The 20,582-nt window shown below is 38.7% G+C and overlaps 1 protein-coding gene across 2 annotated transcripts in view; it reads right to left on the reverse strand.

Annotated features, from left to right (window-relative positions):
* SHOC2 (SHOC2 leucine rich repeat scaffold protein) overlaps positions 1-20,582 on the reverse strand; it is a 72,267-nt gene that overhangs the window by 8,797 nt on the left and 42,888 nt on the right. For both annotated transcript variants that reach the window (XM_065639251.1, XM_065639252.1), the window contains exons 3-6: positions 19,264-19,401; positions 6,147-6,277; positions 2,335-2,523; positions 997-1,119 (exon numbers count right to left, since the gene is read on the reverse strand). In XM_065639251.1, coding sequence (XP_065495323.1) covers positions 997-1,119; positions 2,335-2,523; positions 6,147-6,277; positions 19,264-19,401 — 581 coding nt within the window. The remainder of the gene's footprint in view (positions 1-996; positions 1,120-2,334; positions 2,524-6,146; positions 6,278-19,263; positions 19,402-20,582) is intronic.

Raw genomic sequence — 20,582 nt, forward strand, 5'->3', positions numbered from 1 at the left:
GAGAAATAAAGGCAGGAACAAAAAATATTACCTACATGCAATGCAGCTGACTTAGCACTGCTGTGGGAACCTTCACTTTTGTGTAAACACTGCCCAAATAGTTCTTTGTATGTGATTCTTTAATTACCGAGAAAAACAGCGCTAACGGGTCTGGGGACCATGCGGCTCTCCAGCTTCAGCAGACCACTGGCAAATCCAGTTATTAGAGTTACTAACTTCCCAGTCACATCAATCATGGCCTTAACTTAAAGGGAACTGGGCCACTAAATAGCTATTACTCTGCCATATATTTTTTGCCCCAAACTACAGGAATTATTAATTATTCAGAGCAGCAGTCGCATTGGAAATTTGCAATTTCAAATCTGCCATTTGCTATTGTACTTGAACAGATTTTTCCCAGCAACTCACAGAGGCAACCAAGTCCCCTCGACTGCCAGGACAAGCACCTCTGCCTTTATGTTCTTCCAAGGCAACTGTCTCTCCTGATGGTACCTTGGGAAACAGGACCAGGGAACACAACAGGTTTAGTTCATGGTTTCAACCTACGAGTTGTTCTCCCTCAAAGGCTGAGAATTCTCACTCAGCTCCCTACCAGGTTCACAGTGCTACATCCAAGTCACCTCTGGCTGTAGACCATTTCACGATGTTTTTCTGATCCCTGCTGTTTCCATGCTAGTCTCTCCAGCAATTGAAGTGAGTTCAGTGCCATTTCATTGACAACATCAACTTTCTACTGAGAAAAATTGTCTTTCTACGTAGTTAAAGATATATATGTACTTAACTCTTTGTGCACAGACACTCATCCAGAGGCTAAAGAACAACATTGAAAAGGCTGTTGAAAACAACCATAAACAGATGCAACACATCTATTTAAATAGCAGAGGTACACATTATTTATACAGCTTTATGTGACCCAAAAGTAATATTACTTAAATTTGAAGTACAGAACACCTATTTGCAGGGATTCACTTAGTTGTTCAATTATACTCTTCTCACCTCAAGAGAAACAAGCCCAGATACATCCTCGGGGATTTTTGTGAGCTGATTAGTTGCTAAGTTCAGTTCTACCATACTAGTCCAAGTCCCGAAGTCCAAGGGGAGAGAGGTCAGCTGATTGTCCTGTGATTTAACATATCAAACATTTAGGGTCTGCGCTTGCAACAGGTCAGCATGGTGTCTGAGAGATTAAACAAAGTGCTTACAAAATATTTCATAACCAAATACTAGATAATTAAATCAGAAGAATAAGATGTTGGTAATTGGCCAAATATTTTTAAATTCCTCAAAACATAATAAGCAGTTCCAACCTAGAGTAACAGAATTGACTGTGTGTTACTAATATGAATAGAAGTGGAAAAATTAAAAGCACGTAATTCTCAAGATTTCATGCATCCCAGTAGTTAAAACTTTTTTTTGTCTTTTCTTTGTTGAATTCAGTGGAGGGAGAGGGGAAAAAAGAACAAAAAGTTCACCATAACGTACAAATGTGCTATCAGCAACACTGGAATCCTAAAAATATAGAGTGTTAGCTTAAAAAAAAAAAAAGGGGCACTACACTGAACACACCACAAAGGAAATATACCTTAATGGCTCAGAGTAAAAGCATCTGAAATTAATCTGAACCTCTTATTGCTCAAAATGTAACTACAAAAAACCACTAAAAATATCCCTTAAATAACTAGGTCATACTAAGTCCTGGTAAACATGCAAAGTTACAAACAGGTATGTGATAAAAAATGGTCTTAATGCAAATTCAGAATCCAAAAGATATTCTAAAATAGTAGCTGAGTTTAGACACCACTCAAATGTTATTTATTTTTAAAAAATAATTTAACAACTTGAAACAAACCCATTCATAGAAAAACATCATCTCTTTTCCCTAGTTCTCTTCACTCTAAGTATACATAGCACAGACTTAAAGTTCTTTTTCCGTGCTCTGCAACTAGTGCCAAAATTCTCCAAACTTAGGTTTTGAAATAATGTATTCAAAAAAGATATTTTACGTCATTTTGTTTTTAATCTAAACTGTAACAGGAGAGGCTACTCCACGTGCTTATGTCGCATTTGAATATTCAAGAACTTGGCAACCAACTTCCGTGTTTCATTGTTCAAAATTGAGCAAATGTGACAAAAGCTTCACAAAAATAAAGATAAATAAAATCTTGATAGTACATTTTCAAACTATTACAGAATTGTTTCTACATGTGATAGCATCAGCGTCCACTTCAGGGTGATAAATTCATTCCTTGTATCATTAAGTTTGCCAGAATTCATGGAGCAGCAAACAGTGCTCCTCATTGATTTTACACACAGTAGCGTGTTTCTGTGCCTCACCTTCATGTTCAGCTTACTTAATACTTTCGCTCTAGAGAAAATTCCAAAGGGGATTTTATTGATGCGGTTGTGCTCCATATTGAGAGAGTAGATTGTGGAGAACTGGGACGGGCCACCCACGGGATACGACTGGAAGCAGTTCCTGGCTAGTGTTAAACTAGTCAGTTTGACAAGGCTGGATAAAAGACCCTGTAGAGAGAAGAAAACCACCCAGGAACTTAGGACAGATTTATTTGAATACATCTCTTTTCCCTCATGGCTCTAAGTGGAAATGTTTTCCCCCTCAAGTCCATCCCCTACATAAGTGTTCCAATACACAAACCAGTGTTAAATTTGATAAAACGTCCATCAGCAACAAGCTTTGCCCAAAGTTGTCAGCTTTGCCTTATTTCTCCCTTCCCATACTGCCAGATACAAAAAAGCGCAAACGCATCACGTTGAACAGCACAAGTTTGGGAGGTTTTGTAACACACAACCATGCTTTGGGCAGCAACGAGGAGCGCGGCGGCAGCGGCTGGTGTCCCAGACAGCGGTCCCAGCTTTGGCCAAGGCCACCACACCGCAGCTCACTCCACCTCGGTGTCTCCTCACAGCTGAGGTTGGGGCCCAAAGAAGGACCAGCTGCACGCGCCCTTTATCCAGCTGGCGTTTGGCACTTCCAGCACACAACTTTGTTCATGCAATAACAACCCGTAAGGTGAACACCTCTGGTAGAAGTTTCCTTTTAGGCTGTAACACTTTGAGGTAGCCAGAGAGGACAGAGAAAAGGAATGGAAAGGTAAGGTTTTGGAAATTCCTTCTTCTTTTTTTCTTTTTCTTTCCTCTCTCCTGTTTTCAAAATATTCCTAAATAGTTATTACTCCACTCTGTTTGTTAGGGATTGGTTTGTTTGTTTTCTTGGTTTGTTTGGGTTTTGTTTGTTTTGGGTTGTTGTTTTGTTTTGTTTTTTCCCCCCGTAAGAAATAAAAAGCAAGAAGCCTGGTGTTAAACTGGGTAGCAATGGTTTCCTATTGAATTCGGAGTCTCACTTCGTGATCTAATTAGATTGCAAAATCTCAGCAGTGCAGATCTCAGAGTTTATCTGTTAGTTACCTTCCAGCCACGTTGCTGGAACTGTGGGGATGAATAATGAGATCCAAACTACTGCTGAAGTATCACCTTTGCTTATTACTAGGCCAACTTGAATTCAGCTCTATTTGCTTAAGTATTACAGAAATTGGAGGTTCGTGTGTGGCATTACACACCATAAATAATGCAACATCTCCAACCAGGAACGAGCAGTAACAAGATGATTCCTACCGTATTCTTAATGTCAGTATTTCTGGGTTGCAATTTCAGTGCTACACTCACTATAAAAGCTTTAAGAACATGGCTTTGTTGTTTCACCAGGAAAACTTTGGCTACTTTTCTAAACAGTTTATTAACGTTATTGTAAATAAAACAAGATTTAATAGGGACTCGTCTACATGTCATGGATAAAACTCCAAGCATTGAAATACAATTCTGGGGGTATCTCGGCAAATATCAGTGAAACAATTTTCCCCCTAAAGATAAAATAATGGATCTTCAAATCAGTATTAATGTAACCTAATCATTAACTAGTATAATCTTTGATTAGAAAATACTGCCTCTAGCTATACTTAATAAACAGATATTCTTTGTCCTAGGGTTAGGCAGTCCCTGAGCTCTGTTACAAACACACTTAATTGCTTCAAATGGATCTTGGCATTTCAAAAAGCCATTTTTGAAGTCTGCTTCCATACAAAAAAAAATATTAAAAATATGTTAGCTAATACAGTCTAATAGCCTAGAGCAATTAAACACATTTGAAGGGAAGCAAGAGAGCTTTGGCAATACAAAGAGAACAATGCTCTTACATCTGTGAGAGCTGTGGCAGTGCTGCCTTCTCCCAGCCCATCCTTTTAAGATAAAATATTTATTAGGCGTAGCGTCAGCAGCTTCAGCTATGTTTTGAAATTCAGAAGTTTCTTCTACAAACACAGTTCTTTGTATTATAACACAGAATGTTTTACTTTAAACAGATTACAGTATAAACTATACACTTCTGCAAGGTAGCAGCTTAAGTGTTAACATATTGTTGGCAAATATACATGAAAAAGGCAGCACAGTCACAAAGAGTTTCGTATTATGACTGAACATATTCTAAAGCAAGTAATCATCCCTCACATTAGCTTTCTGTAATTATACTGCAGATGCTTTTATAAAATGTCTGGGTGGAGTGGGGTGGGCTAGCTTAGCTCTCATCTTAAAAGCAGCCTGGTGGTTTTCAGTCAGTAGCATTTTCTTAAATGATAGTTTTACCCAAGCATTTATTAAATTCTCTGTTTTCAGTCTATCATTGCCGAGTTTAGAAATTTATCTGACGGAAAGTAGTTACTTATTGCACTTTGTTACTATGAATACTTTGTCTAACTCCAAATGCGTTTTGTTTTTTTCTTCCATGTATAGTTTCCTATATACTTCTTTAGATACATTTTGAATCATTTGATACTAATAATTTATGCTTCTTGTTGTTTTGGTTTGTTAGCAGCTTTGGAAAGCAGTTTTGACCATCATTAGAACAGAATAAAACTCTGGTGTGTCCTGAAGCCTTCATCTTCAAATAGTTCTAAAGTAAATGGAAGAAATATCCAAAGTAAGAATCAATCACATCAGATTTTTTTCTGTCATCAGAGCAATTCTGCCCAGGCACTAATGCTTCAAGTCAAACATTTTCTGTAAATGTTTACTAGCACCAAAAATACACACTATGTAGCCAAGCATCTCACACTCTGCTACCCTGATAAATCAGTCTCAAGAAACTAAGAAAAGGAAAATCAGGATGAAAGGTATAACCAACAGCTGGAATAGTTTCCAAGTCTACAGACATCAAAGCTGTATTTAAAAAATGGTCTGTAACCAACCACTGCAGGACTGTAAAACTGGAGCCCACAGGGTCACCTTTCAGAGAACTCCAGGGAAGGAGTACAGAAAAAGGTACAGCTGCACTGGGGACTTGGACTTTCTGCCTCCCCACACCAGAGCCAGCAAAGCACTTGCTTCGGGGAACGTGTTACTTGAAGAGCCTGACAAGGTCGCTCCACAGCTTCTAACTATGGACATTTTCCTCGGTCCCACACTAAGCTTGAAGCAAGACAGGCCAAGGTAAGACAACCAAGTGCAGCAGCTGTGAAAACAGATTTCTCTTCCTCTCTCTCCCAAGATCCTCGGAAAGTGACTGGAAACTGAAAAATTATGCAAATTTTTATTTTTCATAACTGACGGCAGGCGTGTCAATGAGTCGCGAGACAATATCTCACTGGTGTCAACAGCACGCTCTTCCAAATTAAAATGAGAATGTTGAAGCCAAGTAGCCGTGATAAGCTTTAGCCATTCTCCTAAAGGTCATTCTTGCCTCAATTAGATGGCAAAGAGTATCTATTTTTCATTTTTCTAATTCTTCCCTACCTCCATGAAACAAAAATACTGAGAAACTCTCACCTTGCTTGAATGGTGGGAACCAGGCTCCTTATTTGAGGTTTTTTAAAGAGAGTGAGGACAGCAAATGCAATCACATGTATTGCTCCCACTTTCCACTGAAGTTGTATGACATCAGTTCTTCTGTACGAGTTAGACATATCTAACTGTACAGAATTGCAATATTTCACATTACACACATGTAGATTAAAACAGAGGCAATTCCTCAGAGTTATGATGCAAGACAAAATAATTTCACAGGTTTCAATCCCTCTGCAAAACTCCAATACCTTACAATGACATTCCCTCCCAAATCTACTCCCTCTAATTCTCACCTCTGGTAAAGCAGAAATGTTGTTGTTCTCCAGGTTCAGTTCATCAAGTTCACTGCATTTCGCTAAAGACTTCGGAATTGCTGACAGCCTATTGTACCTCAGGCCAAGGCGACTTAAACTGGACAGATTTCCTGCAGGTAGGAAACAGGTATTAATATATCGTTAGATTAACACAAAGGCACAAAACAAGGTTTGACTTCTGATTCTTCTGTTGTCTCGCACTCTACACTTCAAACTTTGCATACGGTGAAATGGAGCTGTCATCCCCAAACACAGGATACACAGATTACAGCGCTTTCCAACATTGAAGCCAATCATGCAGAAGTAGATTGTGCATATTATATATTTTTCTTAAGTTGTGCATAATATGGTAAGCAAGCAAGGCTTATGTCCTTCTGCGGAAGTCCTTCTATCCTGATCTCTCCACCAACAAAGAACTCTATCATTTTCCAGATGTCCCCAAAATGACTTTTTAAAATTACAGACAGCATTATTCAATGCCATGACTCATGTTACCAGAACTTGGGCATACATCACACAGCTCAGGTCCCGGCAAAATAATTTCCTCTACAGTGAAGTGAAGAAAACCCACCCTCTAAAAGCAACCAAGTCCTTAAAAAGTCATAGGGAAAAAAAAAACAACGTCCAAGTTTTCAGAATGATACTGAAGGAAAAGTCTGGAGGAAGTTCACAGAAGTCTAGACAATAGTGCATGTAAAAATCTTACTGGATATTGCCAGGCTGACAGTGCCAGTTGATATGTATTTCTGTCAGGAAAAAAATATTGAGAAACTTGAAAATTTCCCATCTGAAGCTGCCTTTAGCTCCAACCTTTGCCATCTAGCAAGTACTCAAGACCAAAATCAACTGCTTAAGGATGTCTTTGAACCATACGGTGCTGCGGCATTTAGCCTCTCCTACAAGTTTTAAGAGCTTGAACTTCACTGAAAGGTCAACTGGCAAATAGTACAAAGAACAGTGTTCAGTCTTCTGGCTCATCCTGCAATCAGAAAACATGTCTGTGCATGGATGTACATCGCACCCATGGAGCTCGTGAACAGATTCACACAATCCATCAGGTCCTTGCAAAATATTTTATACTTTACAGTCATTTTTACAACCACTCATGCCACAACACATTTGTTCTGCAAATCGAAGTACCAGAAAGACATATTAGAAAAGAAACATCAGATTTAACAAACGGCAAAAAAAATAACCAGAAATAATTTTAAAATATGAAGGGAGCTTAATAGGTACAGTCTACTCATTAAATGAAGGATATATTAATGTCAATATATACATACTTATACAAAGATTACTGGAACACAGCAAAGGAACACACAAATGCAGTGTATAATATATGCCTGGAAACAAAGGATGAAACAAAATAAAAAGAAATGAAGACTGAAAACTAATACAACTGCTACAATGGGATCTGCTAGACAGAGAAGGAACCTCAACAAAGAAAGTAGCAATATATGTCTTTCTTGAACCCTACACCGCTGAATAGCTGGAAATGTAGCTAATAATAACTGGAAAATGGGAATGTTGTATGATTTGCTATAGTTACTAAAATGGAGATTCACAACAGCAATGAAAGTAAAAAAAAAAAAAAGTCCATATCTGCTATTTAGATAACAAGCTTAGCAACAAATTTCACTTAGTATTGTCAATAACAAAACAAAAGTTAAGAGAACAGGTAGTCACCTGGCACTGCTTAAGTAGTAGTATCTCCCACTGGGATTTTTATTTCCTTTTTAAGTTCTTTCTTTCTGAGCAAGTATACAATTTGCTTTTGCAGAAGCAGCAAAGAAAGTCTTCCCTTAACCAAAAAAGGCATTTAAAATCCAGGGCTATCAATACGGTTCTCCAGTGCACACACAAATCTTCCTCTCTGAGGTCAAATCCTATAGTGCGTGTATGTACTAAAGAAAATAAAATTAGGACCTATTTTGAGCCTACAATCCACTAGTATAAAGAAGAACAACTTTTACGTAGTGTAGCTATTTCATGCCATATTTGGCGAGATGTGGCATTGCTGGCTGTATCGGAAACTGGCCTCGCTTCACACGACAGACACCCTCCTGCGAGGCACCCAGATCGTGAGGATTCGCTGTTCTAGGGATGAACAAAGCACATCCTGACTGCTCTTCTCTGAATTGTTATTTAATGCTTTACTAACAAAACAATCTACAAACTTTACACAGAATAAGGTATCAATCTACTGTTCTTTTTCACTACTTAAACCCTGAGCTAGATGCTGATCTGGATTTTTCAGGCAGTTGGACGAAGAGGGAACGGCTCTAGCAGCCAGCATGATGCCAACTGTTGCTTAGCAATCCAACGTCGCTATGCCAGTTCCCAGATTGCGAGCACAGGTTGTACGTGTGTGGCTCCTCTTCCTACCAGCAACGTGGCATTTCAGAAAAATGAAACAAGGCAGCCATTAGAGAGAATCAAACTGTGCCATAATGTTTCAGGAGAGAATGACACACACTGGCTGTCCTTATGGCATTATCAGAAAGGAGGCATTAACAGAAGCTCTTTTTTTTTTTTTTTTTTTTTTTTTAAATTGTAAGTAGCATTTCTCCATAAAAGTTTATCACTGTTTCTCTCCTAGTCATCTTTCTCTTCCATGGAAAAGGCACAAAAGAAGACACATGCTGCATGTATCACATTCCCTGTGACTGTTTCACACACCACAGCACTAAATACAGTTATTCCTGAGAACAAAAGCAGCAAGATTTCAGCTGGAGCTCCATCAGCAGCACCTCTGTCACTGCCCCTGGGAGGGCTGTCCTGCATCCAGCTGCTGCACACAGTTTGGGCCACCTTCTCATTTCGGGCCAGAATGTATTTATAGCCAATTTATTGCCATTTAGCCGTCTGTCAACAAGACTTAGATATCTATCTTTTCATCCTCAACAGAGTTAATATTCACACCCCATTGTAAACGCATCGTGGTGAGAAACTTTTATCAGCTTTTACCTTCATATGCTGGATGAGCCAGTTCTCAGCCTCCTCCTCACAAAAAAGGATGATCCTTATAGCTCTACTCTCTGCTCAGTGTGTTGTGGCATATTGTTGTTGTTGTTGTTCTTTCGGTTTGGGTTGGGTTTGTTGTTTTTGTTTAATAAAAAGCAATAATCAGTACAATAATGTTAATATTTGCCTCCATATTCCATGGCCCAGCCGCCAGGCAGCTAACATGCTCAGGCCTCCTCGCAGGCTCTCCAACCAGCAAAGTGGCAAATTGCAGTTTATAACAGAAAACAGCTGAAAGTTTCTAAATCGCACATCTTAGGTATTGCATGATCAAAAGCGATACCATTTACAGCTCCCTGAGCTCAGGATTACCTAGCTGATACTCATATTCAGAGCTGCTTTACAGTGCCTGCACTCATCTCCATCTTCTCCAGTTGAGCTACTGGTTCTGAGATGGCCGCATATCAGTCTAAGAATTAAGGCGAGGAAGGTAACGACTGATCACAATCAACTCAGTCAGACAGTCATCAGGATCATCTGCGGTTGTACTTTTGTCACTGAAACCGTAGCTCAGCGGTTTCTCTAACACAGCCCCTCGCAGGTACAGCGACTCAGACAACGCGGCGCTAGATGTTCATGAACACGACGGTTTGATAACCACAACTGAAAAGCAGCTAATGGCAGGAAAAGTAACCAGCCAAACTCCTTCCAACGTGTTTTCTTAGGGAGCCCATCACAAAATACCTTGTAAACTCAACTGCCCCGTCCATTGCTACTTGTAAAAATACAATACTAAAACCTGACTAAACCCTACACTTATGCCAGGCCTAGAAAGTCACTGAAAAATTGTTTTAGTTCAACTTCTGGCATGAACAGTCACTCTTGGGAATCAGGTTTCATACAGACACCTCGTTTCAGGTCCATTTTCTCACCAGCAAAGCATTTTAATGCCCATCAGTGGGCCTCGCTTCGCCCAGCACTCAGGTTTGAAGCAACGTAAGTGCAGAATTCATAATCACTTCACGGGAGGCGTTACATGCCTCTCTCAGGGTTAGCTGTTTAATTTACACAGAAATGAACAAAAAATACTTGGAAGCATGCAAATCCAGAAACACTAAATTAAATTCTGTTACTATAAAAGGGATTCTAAATAGATGGTTTAAATTAAATTCTTCATTAAAGATACCTCTAAAATATTAGTCAAAGAAAAACAAGTGTTTGCCAATCCCAAAACAAAGGGAAGACTGGAAATAAAGCAGAAAACCATGCTTACCAAAGCACACTTTTTTAGAAAGACCATCTGAAGTGGTTCACAAAGTAGGAGCAATACACCTCAGAGTATTTCAAAATCAAGAGAAAAAGGAACTGGTATGTTGAATAATATAAAGAAACCCAGATTCCTAATTCAAAGTCCTACTAGTGCTTTCTAAAGGGAGTGACAAATGCTCTCTTCTGGAATTTACCACACCTCTTCCTTTCTCTCCCTTAGTTTAAATAATCCTTCAAATTCCCCACCCTTAAATGAAGGGTCATTACTTCGTGCGAAATATTACTGCACCACTACTAAAAGATGGAATAATTAGTCTGTTTTATATAACTTAGTTCATCAAGTTACTTTGCTATCAGGAGCAGTAACTTTCTCCTAAATAAACCAGAAGCATCAGATCAATTTAAAGTCTCTTCACTGGAGAAAACTTTTCTGCAGATAATGTTAAAAACACAAATTGGACTTACAGGAGCTGTGCACATCAAAACCCTGTAAGATTGTAATCAAAAGTATACGTGAACCTCAGCACGCAATAAGTAATTGCAAGAATTTGCTACAAGCAACATGGCACTAGTAAGTATTTCTGATGGTCTAACTTCTGTAAATATTCCTAAATTTTGATTTGACTGAACTTTGCATACAATGAGTAGCCACCTATTAAAGAACATGTTTTACAACTCAGTTCACTTAATTCACTAAGGGAATTTCTTCTAAGAAAGATAAATTGCTGTTTTGCATACAAGAGGTACCAGATTTCACTTTTAACAAACAGAAAGCAAAAGGTACAGCCAAAATTAATAACGTTTAAAACAAAATGAAACACAAAAACAAAAAACCACCATGCTTGATGTCACTTTAAAAAAAAACATACGTCATTTAAGTTTAATAAACCACATCACATTAATCTTGTAATGAGAATAACCAAGATGACAATGTGGAAGAAAAAGCCAAAAGAGGTTCAACCAAGATGTTACGAATCGGGCAAGATCAAAGAGCTTTGAAAGAGTTGAAAGCTGTGTAAGAGAGATTAGAGAAGCCAGAGATGGCCAGCTATGGGTAGCAATTAAACACTGCACTCAGATATTTCAACGGTGCTCCCAGCCTAAAATAGATGGAAGTCCAAAGATGCCTGTATCACACTTTGTACTTACTATATATTAGTTTTTCCAGAAGTCGGCCATACTCCATGACAACTGTTGAACAGTTTCACAGATTTTTAGGTGAAAGGAGCCGTTGACATGTTTAATCTAATCTCTTGTCAGTAAGCAAAACATTTCCCCCAATAGCTGTAGAGTAAAACAAATGGCTTCAGATAAACTGTTTTAACCTCCAATTGCATTCCACAAGCAAAGATGATGTCTGCCAATGTCCAACACCGTGGCACACAGAATCACAGAATGTCAGCGATTGGAAGGGACCTCGAAAGATCATCTAGTCCAATCCCCCTGCTGGAGCAGGAACACCCAGGTGAGGTTACACAGGAAGGCATCCAGGCGGGTTCTGAATGTCTCCAGAGAAGGAGACCCCACAACCCCCCTGGGCAGCCTGTTCCAGTGTTCTGTCACCCTCGGGCAGCGCCGAGTGACTGGTACAGCAAGACATCCTGAAGATGACCTCAGTCAGCAAGTTGTAGAGGAAAGCAGAACAAATCCCGTAGTCATTACTCATCTGATCTGGGAGCAACTCCTTCCTAAACCAAAACCTATAGATTTGTATGAATGTAAACTAGTGCCATTGATCAATCGTCCGAGATAGGTCAAATCCTTTCTACAGCCTGCAGGGCTGGAATATCCCTAATGCTTAATGTGCTCCAGCTAAAGGCTGATAATTTCGCAAAACTGGGAATGGGGATAGAAAGGTGATGGGGGGTGGGAGGGCAGGGAAATTGTAGAAGAGAATCCCTCCTGATCATTGCAACCAACTGCTGAAGCCAAAGTATGAAATATAATCATACTCTTCCAAATACAAAGGTATATTTAAACACGACACAAAGCTTAACTTAACAAACTCTGAATTTTACTGGTTTAACAGTAAAGTGATTTTTAATATATTTTGATTTTTCTTTCCAGCCACCAATACCTCCTGATATATTAGGCCAGTGTAGGAAGCAGATTCAGACTCACAAATTACAAGGTCAGCAGGATCCATCGTTTTTTGCCCTGCACAAACCAAATGCATTATCTTCCTTACATAAAGTCTAGGAATCTTCCTAAAAGATATTATCTATTAGAAGCTATTTAACATAAATGTAAAATTAATCTCTACCCCCTTTACTGGTTTAAATACCATTTAAGAAAGCAAAGAGATTCCTCTCTATTTTCAGTCTAACAGTAGCAACCAAAGATAGGTTTTCCCTCACTATTTCAAAATTATGGCTAAGGCGTGAGCATGTCAGCACTTATTTGTTTTTCAGCTGTGATTCAAGACCACAGTTATTGCTGACTGCGTATGTGTGAAAGATGCACACAAGATTCTGGCAAAAATCGAGTGACAGAGGCTCGAGTATCTGACACGCAGCACACAAAACACCTGCGTAGGGCCAGGGAGCACAAACTCTTAGTGACATGTTTCTGAAACTGTCTAAGCTATGAAAATTCAACTTAATTTAACATGTGTTCATCAAGATGCATGTAACTAAAAGAGCTGCTTGTCTTGATTCCGATGTGTTCCTTTGAATCACTCTTCCCTTGTGCCTGTGTCTTACATAAAGGAGGTAAGATTATGGGCTTTTTCTTTCTGCAGTATAGAAACCATTCTGAAAATGCTGAGCTGCAGTTATAATATAGCTGTACATGCTGGTCTCCATATCTAATTACTGTATGATGGTATGTACATTCACTAAAACAAACTGTCCCCATCCTAGTCTTATAAGAAAGAATATCCAACCAAAATACAAATTTAAAAGTATTTTCATAAATACACATCAAAACAATAAATGTAGAATTAATTAAAAATTAATTTTTTTTTTTTTTAAAAGGGCCTGAAGTTCCACCAGGTTCAGATTGGATATTAAGAAACATTTCTTCACAGAAAGGGTTGTGAAGCACTGGAACGGGCTGCCCAGGGAAGCGGTGGAGTCACCATCCCTGGAGGGGTTTAAGACATTTAGATGAGGACCTTAGGGACACAGTTTAGTGCTAGTTAGGTTATGGTTGGACCTGATGATCTTGAGGGTCTCTTCCAACCAAAATGATTCTATGAATAAGCCAACAGAAGCTAGCCTAACTTTTACAGGAAAACAGTACATATGTATCTAACTATATCGGGCTTGCATTGGAGATTTATTTATTAAAACAAAGAAAGAAAGTTGAATTAGCTGAAAATTATACAAAAATATAAACACGCTTCACACTGCAACAGAGTCAAAAGCAACAGTTGGGACTTATTTTGAACTATCAACAAAAGCGTTGGATTTTACTCAATTCATACTTCATACTATAACACAGCGCTACTGAAATTTATTTCATTTCATTTTTCATTGTTAGTCTAATTTTCCTTTTCAATTGACTATTTCAAACCTTCTGTGAAATTAAAGATTTATATAAATGTAAATCACATTGTAGGAACGGTTTACACCTAACTGGCAAAGCAGAAAAAACATTAACCTTTCCTAAGTGATAGATGTGTTTAATTTTTTAAGTCTGCCCTGCCATATAAACATAAAGTGTATAACACATGAATATACATTTATAATTTTAGCTAATTAAGGAATGTGAGAATTATTGTACGCAGACAGAGATCCACCTACTATTTTCTCTCTGGGAAAAAATACCCAACAGCAGATACCAGGAGAAGAACCTAAGGAAAGGGAAAGCCCGGCCTGAAACTTCCCCAAGAGCCGGGGGAGATTCGGCAGCGTGTGGCTCAGCCACAAACAAAAATTAGCAGCACCTGATACATTTTCCTCCTGCATAATTGTCACGCTGCCCTGTGAGCTTTTATTATCTACAGCAGCCTGTGCGAACACTGACACCCCGGTGTTCCCGAGCCATCGCACGCAGAACCGTCTGATTTTTACTGGTCTGAGGTCACCGCCTCACAGCTTTGCTCCATCCCTCTGTTCTGCCCTTGGAGGAGGCACCGAGCAGTCACTTCCCACTGACCCTATCCTGCCACTCTCTATTTTCTAGCCAATGTCACTGCTTTATGTTTACTAAGTCTAGAATTGAAGCAAACAAGAACCAAAAGCTTAATTCCCTTTACGATACCACCATGAGAACTAGTAAAGGCATATAATAGCCCAAAAATAAGAATAAAAGTGGGAGACGCTGCTTTCCACCAGATAAAGCAAAGGCCAAGCTTATTGCGATTTCCCAATACTAGCAGAATCTAATTAAAAATGTTTCACTAGTAGCACAATCCAAGAACAAAACCTCAGACAAAGCACTGAACACTGATCAGATCTACTGTAAGCCTATGGAAATGGGTTCGATCCTGCAAAGTACTGAATGCTCGCAGACCAAAGCACTAGCTCACGTGCTTAAATTTTAAGAATATGAATATTGCCAAAGCTGAAGCAGGAGCTCGTGCACTTTGCTCCATCAGAGTGGCGAGTAATAAGTAACATCGAACCCATCAGTCAGGGATGAACATCATCCCTGAGCCCTGAGGGAGCTGCAGGGGCTCTGCTGGGTCTTACCAGGACCAGTGCATCTGTCAGCCATTTCCGAATAAGACCTCTCCAGTTTTTGCTAAATCTGCTAAACTTAAAATACCATTTTAAACTAGCTCCACTTTTCTACAGAAATTTCTTTACTAGGACTTCTAGGAACTTAAAGCTCTCAACCACAATTTGTGTAACCTGAGCTGTACCAATTACATACGCCCGGTTCTGGTCACGATGCTTCACGTTTTATCAGCTGTCTGTATTAAAAGCACAACAGAGCTGTTAGATGTACACCGGGGCCAAACGTTTGCAGCACAAAGCCTAGTTTGTGTAACAGTACAATTTCAACCAGCAAAAATGGCAAAGCTATTCCACATATTTGCTTTCGTGAGAGTCGTGATTTCAGCTTCTGAGCTAACGCGTCGCAGCCAAGGGCAGGAGAGTAGCGCAGGGCTTTGAATATGCCTCCCATTTTCCCAACCATCTCTTCGGAATGGTGCCATGTCAGACACTGCAAAGTGTGTCCAGTGACAGAATTTTTTGTGCTTTTAAAGCATCATTTTGGAACATTTACAACTGACTATTCTTTTTCGTACTAAAAAGTCTATTGCCTTAAATGTCCATGAATATGGCACATTCGACTACAATCAAACTCCACATGTAAGCCCACAAAACTAGAAAATTACAAAACAGATGAAGAATCCGATTTATTTTAAAGCTGTAATTCTGTTACTGTTGGATTTCTTTCTCAAATAAGCATTTCTGTGCTTTTAAACAAGAAATTGTGAACACATTTGTACAGAATGCTAAAATTAAAAGTTCAAAGAGGGAATACTCACAATGTGGTATTTACTGCACAAAATTTTCTAAGCTAGCTTGTAATCCAAAGAAACACTTTACTCCACCCAAAATTTGCCTTCTCTCTCTCTCAAAAGTTTGATTATTTATTTCAATAGAAATGGTATTTTCTTTACCTTCTTTTATATATCTTTTGGATATGTTAGCATGCCAGCTAAGTATACAGAGATAAAACATTGTGTAAATAAAAATAGATTGTAATTCCCTCACCCTCCCCAAAAAAATGGGGGTGGGGAAAAGATCTGCAATTAAAACACTAAGCAGCTAAGATCGCACTCTGATTTTGATTCTAGACTTGAGACTCTTGGAATGTGTTAAGCTGTTCCACAAAGCTCATTTTTCTTACAGGAAGTGATCTCATATACAAAGTACTTTACAATTTTGAATCAACAGAAATACAGATATGAATGTATTAAGCCAATATCTATAAAGCAAGACATTAGGTCACTTCCTGACAACTAATATCTAAAACTGACATTTGTTACTGCACAACAGTGTGCTCATAAAGCGTTAGTTGAAACAAGAACTTTGTATTTTTACAGAGTGGGTATATTGGCTCTGCTACCTCTGTAATCATTGCTGGTGCATAATCCCTTCCCTGCCGCTCCCCTGCATGTCACCCTCCGGCATCCCTTCCTCACAGCTCCGGCGCATTTCAGTGCAGTGCTGTTAGTTAGAAAACAAGCTTTTTTTAACTGGCAGATTCAGATATCTTTCTGTGGTAAAACCCAAACTTGGCTGGATAATCCAGCAGAGAGTTTAAGCAGCATTTTGCAAGGGTTTTTTAGTTCTGGTGGGGTGAGGGGAGGAGGGAAGGGGTCCTTTTTGAGGGGAGGGAGAAATAGAAAAGGAAGGGGGCTGTTTGTTTTTCAGAGCGGCTTGACAAAAACATCCCTTTCAAGGGGAAAAAAAAAAAAAAACACCAAAACCAAACAGGTCTCCATCAAAAGGGTGTTGGTGAGAGAGGAGGGGACAGACCTGTCAGTAATGGAAGGTCTGTTCTATAACAGGAACCTCATGTTAAACATCTATAATGAGTAAATGCGCTTGGTCTTTTTTGTTTCTGGTCTGAGACCCCACCCCAGTTTGACTGAACTGGAGAAACATTGACAGCACTTATATATTAAGTGTACTGAAAGCTGGCAGCATGTAAATGTTGGCAGAAAAGCCAGTTGTGCTGAACACCGGGTAGATACCCCTGAGTAGGGGAAGAGACGGAGAGAGGAGCGAGGGATGGAGAGGCTGGAAGGGCCGTCGGGCAGCGCCGCTCGCCAGGGCTACGCGCCATTTACTCGCTGGGTTCTTCTCAGTGCTCACAGCCTCTCACTGAACAGTCCTAACCACAAAGCAAGCTGCAATCTAAAAATCAAGCCACAACTTGCTTTAATGTTGAATCAAAACTCCGATGACTAAGAAATAAAGCCAATGTTGCTGAACCGGCTACGGCTGCCTTTTCTGTAACATGTATAAATGTAGGTTGATCATTATCATTTCAGCTGGAGTTTAAATTTTTTTCCCTTATGTATTCAGTTCTGGCTGTTTGTGAACTATACGTGGCACAAATACCAATTTCTGATTTTAAAATATTACTCTAAACAGGAATGCTCAGCTACTACACATTTGTCAACAACAGGTATTTTCCAGTGGAGCAAAAACTGAACCAGTGTAAGGTCAAAGACATGACGGCACACTGCTCTCTCTTACCCTTATTCATGTCTTTGGTGGGTTTTTTGAGCTATATAGCATTGATATTCAGCTCAGATAAGCACATAAAGAGACAGCTATATACATTTAAAAATATCTAACTTCAAAAAACTATGAAGACAGTGTTATGGAAAAACAAAACCAAGAAAACAGGCAGAAATCCCGTTCAACCAGGTATGAATCTGACTCAATACAAACCACCTAACCTTACAATAACTTTCTGAAGAAACAGATGAGTCCAAACAATCCTGATTGCATAGTCAGCAATTTCCTATGACAAATGACTTAACCGCCTAAATAACTTTGTGCCTCTCCTACCCAAAGGCCTTTCTGTGTGAGCACAGCCTTGCATCATATTAAAAGTGAGATTTTTGTGGTCCTCTGAGAAGCTCAGTGACTGCCGGTCACTAAACAACTCAGTAAATCACACTACTGTTCTGCACAAGAATCAACAATAGTCATCTATAAGCCCTGAAAATGGAAATCTCACACTTGCTTAGAGAATTTTTCCCATAATTAACAGTTTATCCAGAGAACTCTATTCTTAAATATGACATGTACACTACGCATAAGTTTTATGTAAAACAACTTTCAAAAAGATTTACAAAATAGCTACAAAATAAAGGCTGTGCTTATGAATTGTTAGATGCAAATTCCAGATGGAGTGGGATCTCCAAAGTTTAAAAATATCATCAGTCCAGGAAGGAAATTTAGCTCCAGTGGATACTTCATCAATGTAAACTCTGTTCCGGTCAAACTTTCTAAACAAAACGCCACAGTAACTCCACACTCAACAATCTACTGCTAGAAGAAAAGCTGGAGTGTTAAGAGGTTCCTCACTCTTCTGACCATTCATTTTACTAGCGTTAAAGAACATTAATGAAATGTTCAATATTAAATATTGTCCAAGTGATAATGTTCATTCTTCAGAGCACTTCTGGTGACAAATAAGAGCTTAAAATCATGATGACCTCTGGTTTTTAACTTTTTAAAAACCACAGCATGCATCTTTCATCTCATCTCTTTAAAATGATTTAATTAAACAGGAAAAGTCATATTTTGTTGTTTCATCCTATATGAGATTCTGAAACCGACCAGGATGGTGTTTATTTCGGTCTATTACTCCCAATCTAAGTTGCAAACCCCCTGTATTTTATTGCATTAGTGTACGATAACTTTGTGGACTTGAAAGATTTTTTTTTTCAGTCACTCTACCAAAGAGCATAAAATATATATAATTAATTTCAAATATCTACCTTTTTAGTTCTATTTTTCTTTAGCCAAAGATGTTAGTTAAAGCTCTCTGCCAAAGTATGACATATCAAAACTATGAGTCTTTTAGCCTTTTATTCATTTATATGCTCAGTTTCATTACAGAATGGACAAACTACAGATATTTACTCGTAAGCACAGAACCTTAAATCAGAGGTAGAAGTGATGAATTTTTTTCCTTATAAGTCTCATTCTTAGATGACGCTGCATTCTGCAGCACAGCTGAATTTAAAGACGTAATTCAGAAAGCTATAAACGGCATTTAAGGTAACACGCACACCTTGCGTTTGATCTCAAGTGTGAAGCTGCCTTGAGTTGAACACCAGCCTACAGCCACCAACCAAAAACTCGTTCTTAAATTTGTTCGTCTTACTGAACATTTGGAAAAAGCGATTTATTTTCTCTTCTCCAGCCTCTTCACGTACCTATGGTTTCTGGCAGGTCCAAGAGCTCATTGTGCTGCAAGTCAAGGTTGGTGATCTGCATGCAGCTTCCAATCTCTTCTGGAAGATGTTCAAGCTGATTGTGCGCTACATCCAGCGTTATGAGGTTACACAACTCACCTAAAAGCACACAAGAAAACCGAAACATCAAGTTCTTTCATGTACAGCTCTAGACAATTACTTCCACACAGAGATTAACAGAATCAGATTTTAGGATAACCTGGAAAAAAGCTATTGCTACCATAGGTTTATACATACAAAATAAGGCATTACAGGATCATAATTTCATCAGGCAAATCTAAAACCTGATCAACAATTTTTTAAAAAATCAGGTAAAGCTTTTATAGACTCTCTGAAGAAATATTTATTTTCTTCTGACAGCTCAAGCTGTGAAACACAATACAAAACCTATACCTCACACTTGTTTCAGGCTGACCAGAAGTTCAAAACATCACAGAGTGAGTGGATTGTATTCAATTTTGAGAAACTGAGATCTGCTTTTATAGCACAAACTACTTTCAGGCACAAATCAACAATTAAGAGATATCAGAATTATTTGGCTGACAATCCAGGTAATTCACCCAGAGTGCTATTTTTAATCATTTTTAGTCATCACAAAAAAGGCAACTTATGGTAAGTAAATTGTAAACCTACTGACGCAGATTATATTTTATATATGCAAGCAAATCTACAGCAAATAAGTTTTAAATAAAAGGCTTATCTGTTAAGCCTTTAAAAAGATTGGATATGCTTAGAGTTTAGAGCTACTTTACGCTGAACTGCTTCATTCCTGACATTTGCGCATTAATTTAAAAGTACAGCTAGACACAACTCTCTATGTACAGTAGTTCCATGTATTTAAATGGTAAAGATACTGTATTCTGAGCAATAGCTTGTTGGGCTTGTATAAAAAAAAAAAAAAAAAAGGCATGCATGCATGAATACAGGGGCATAAGAACTCACGTATATTTGCATCTGATAGAGGTGAAATTAATGCCAATGATTTGAACAGCTTCAACTCTATCCAGTAAAGATGAGGTCACCGTATTTGTGTATAAGAGCATGGCTCAGTAACAAATCTGGAAGAGCAGCAAATTCCTTTTGAGGACCGAATGTCTATTTTTAAGCTTCAGTGTTGTATCTTTGACACAATCCTTTAAGGATTTTCCCCGCAGGCTGCAGGACCAGCTTGGGCAAGTTCTGGCATGTGGAGTATCTACCCATTAGATCAGCAGACAATCACAAATAGTGATTTAATAAATCATAAAATATTTATGAATTCAGACACTGTATTGAGTTGC

The sequence above is a fragment of the Caloenas nicobarica genome, chromosome 7 (assembly GCF_036013445.1).
Source record: "Caloenas nicobarica isolate bCalNic1 chromosome 7, bCalNic1.hap1, whole genome shotgun sequence".
Lineage (NCBI taxonomy): Eukaryota > Metazoa > Chordata > Aves > Columbiformes > Columbidae > Caloenas > Caloenas nicobarica.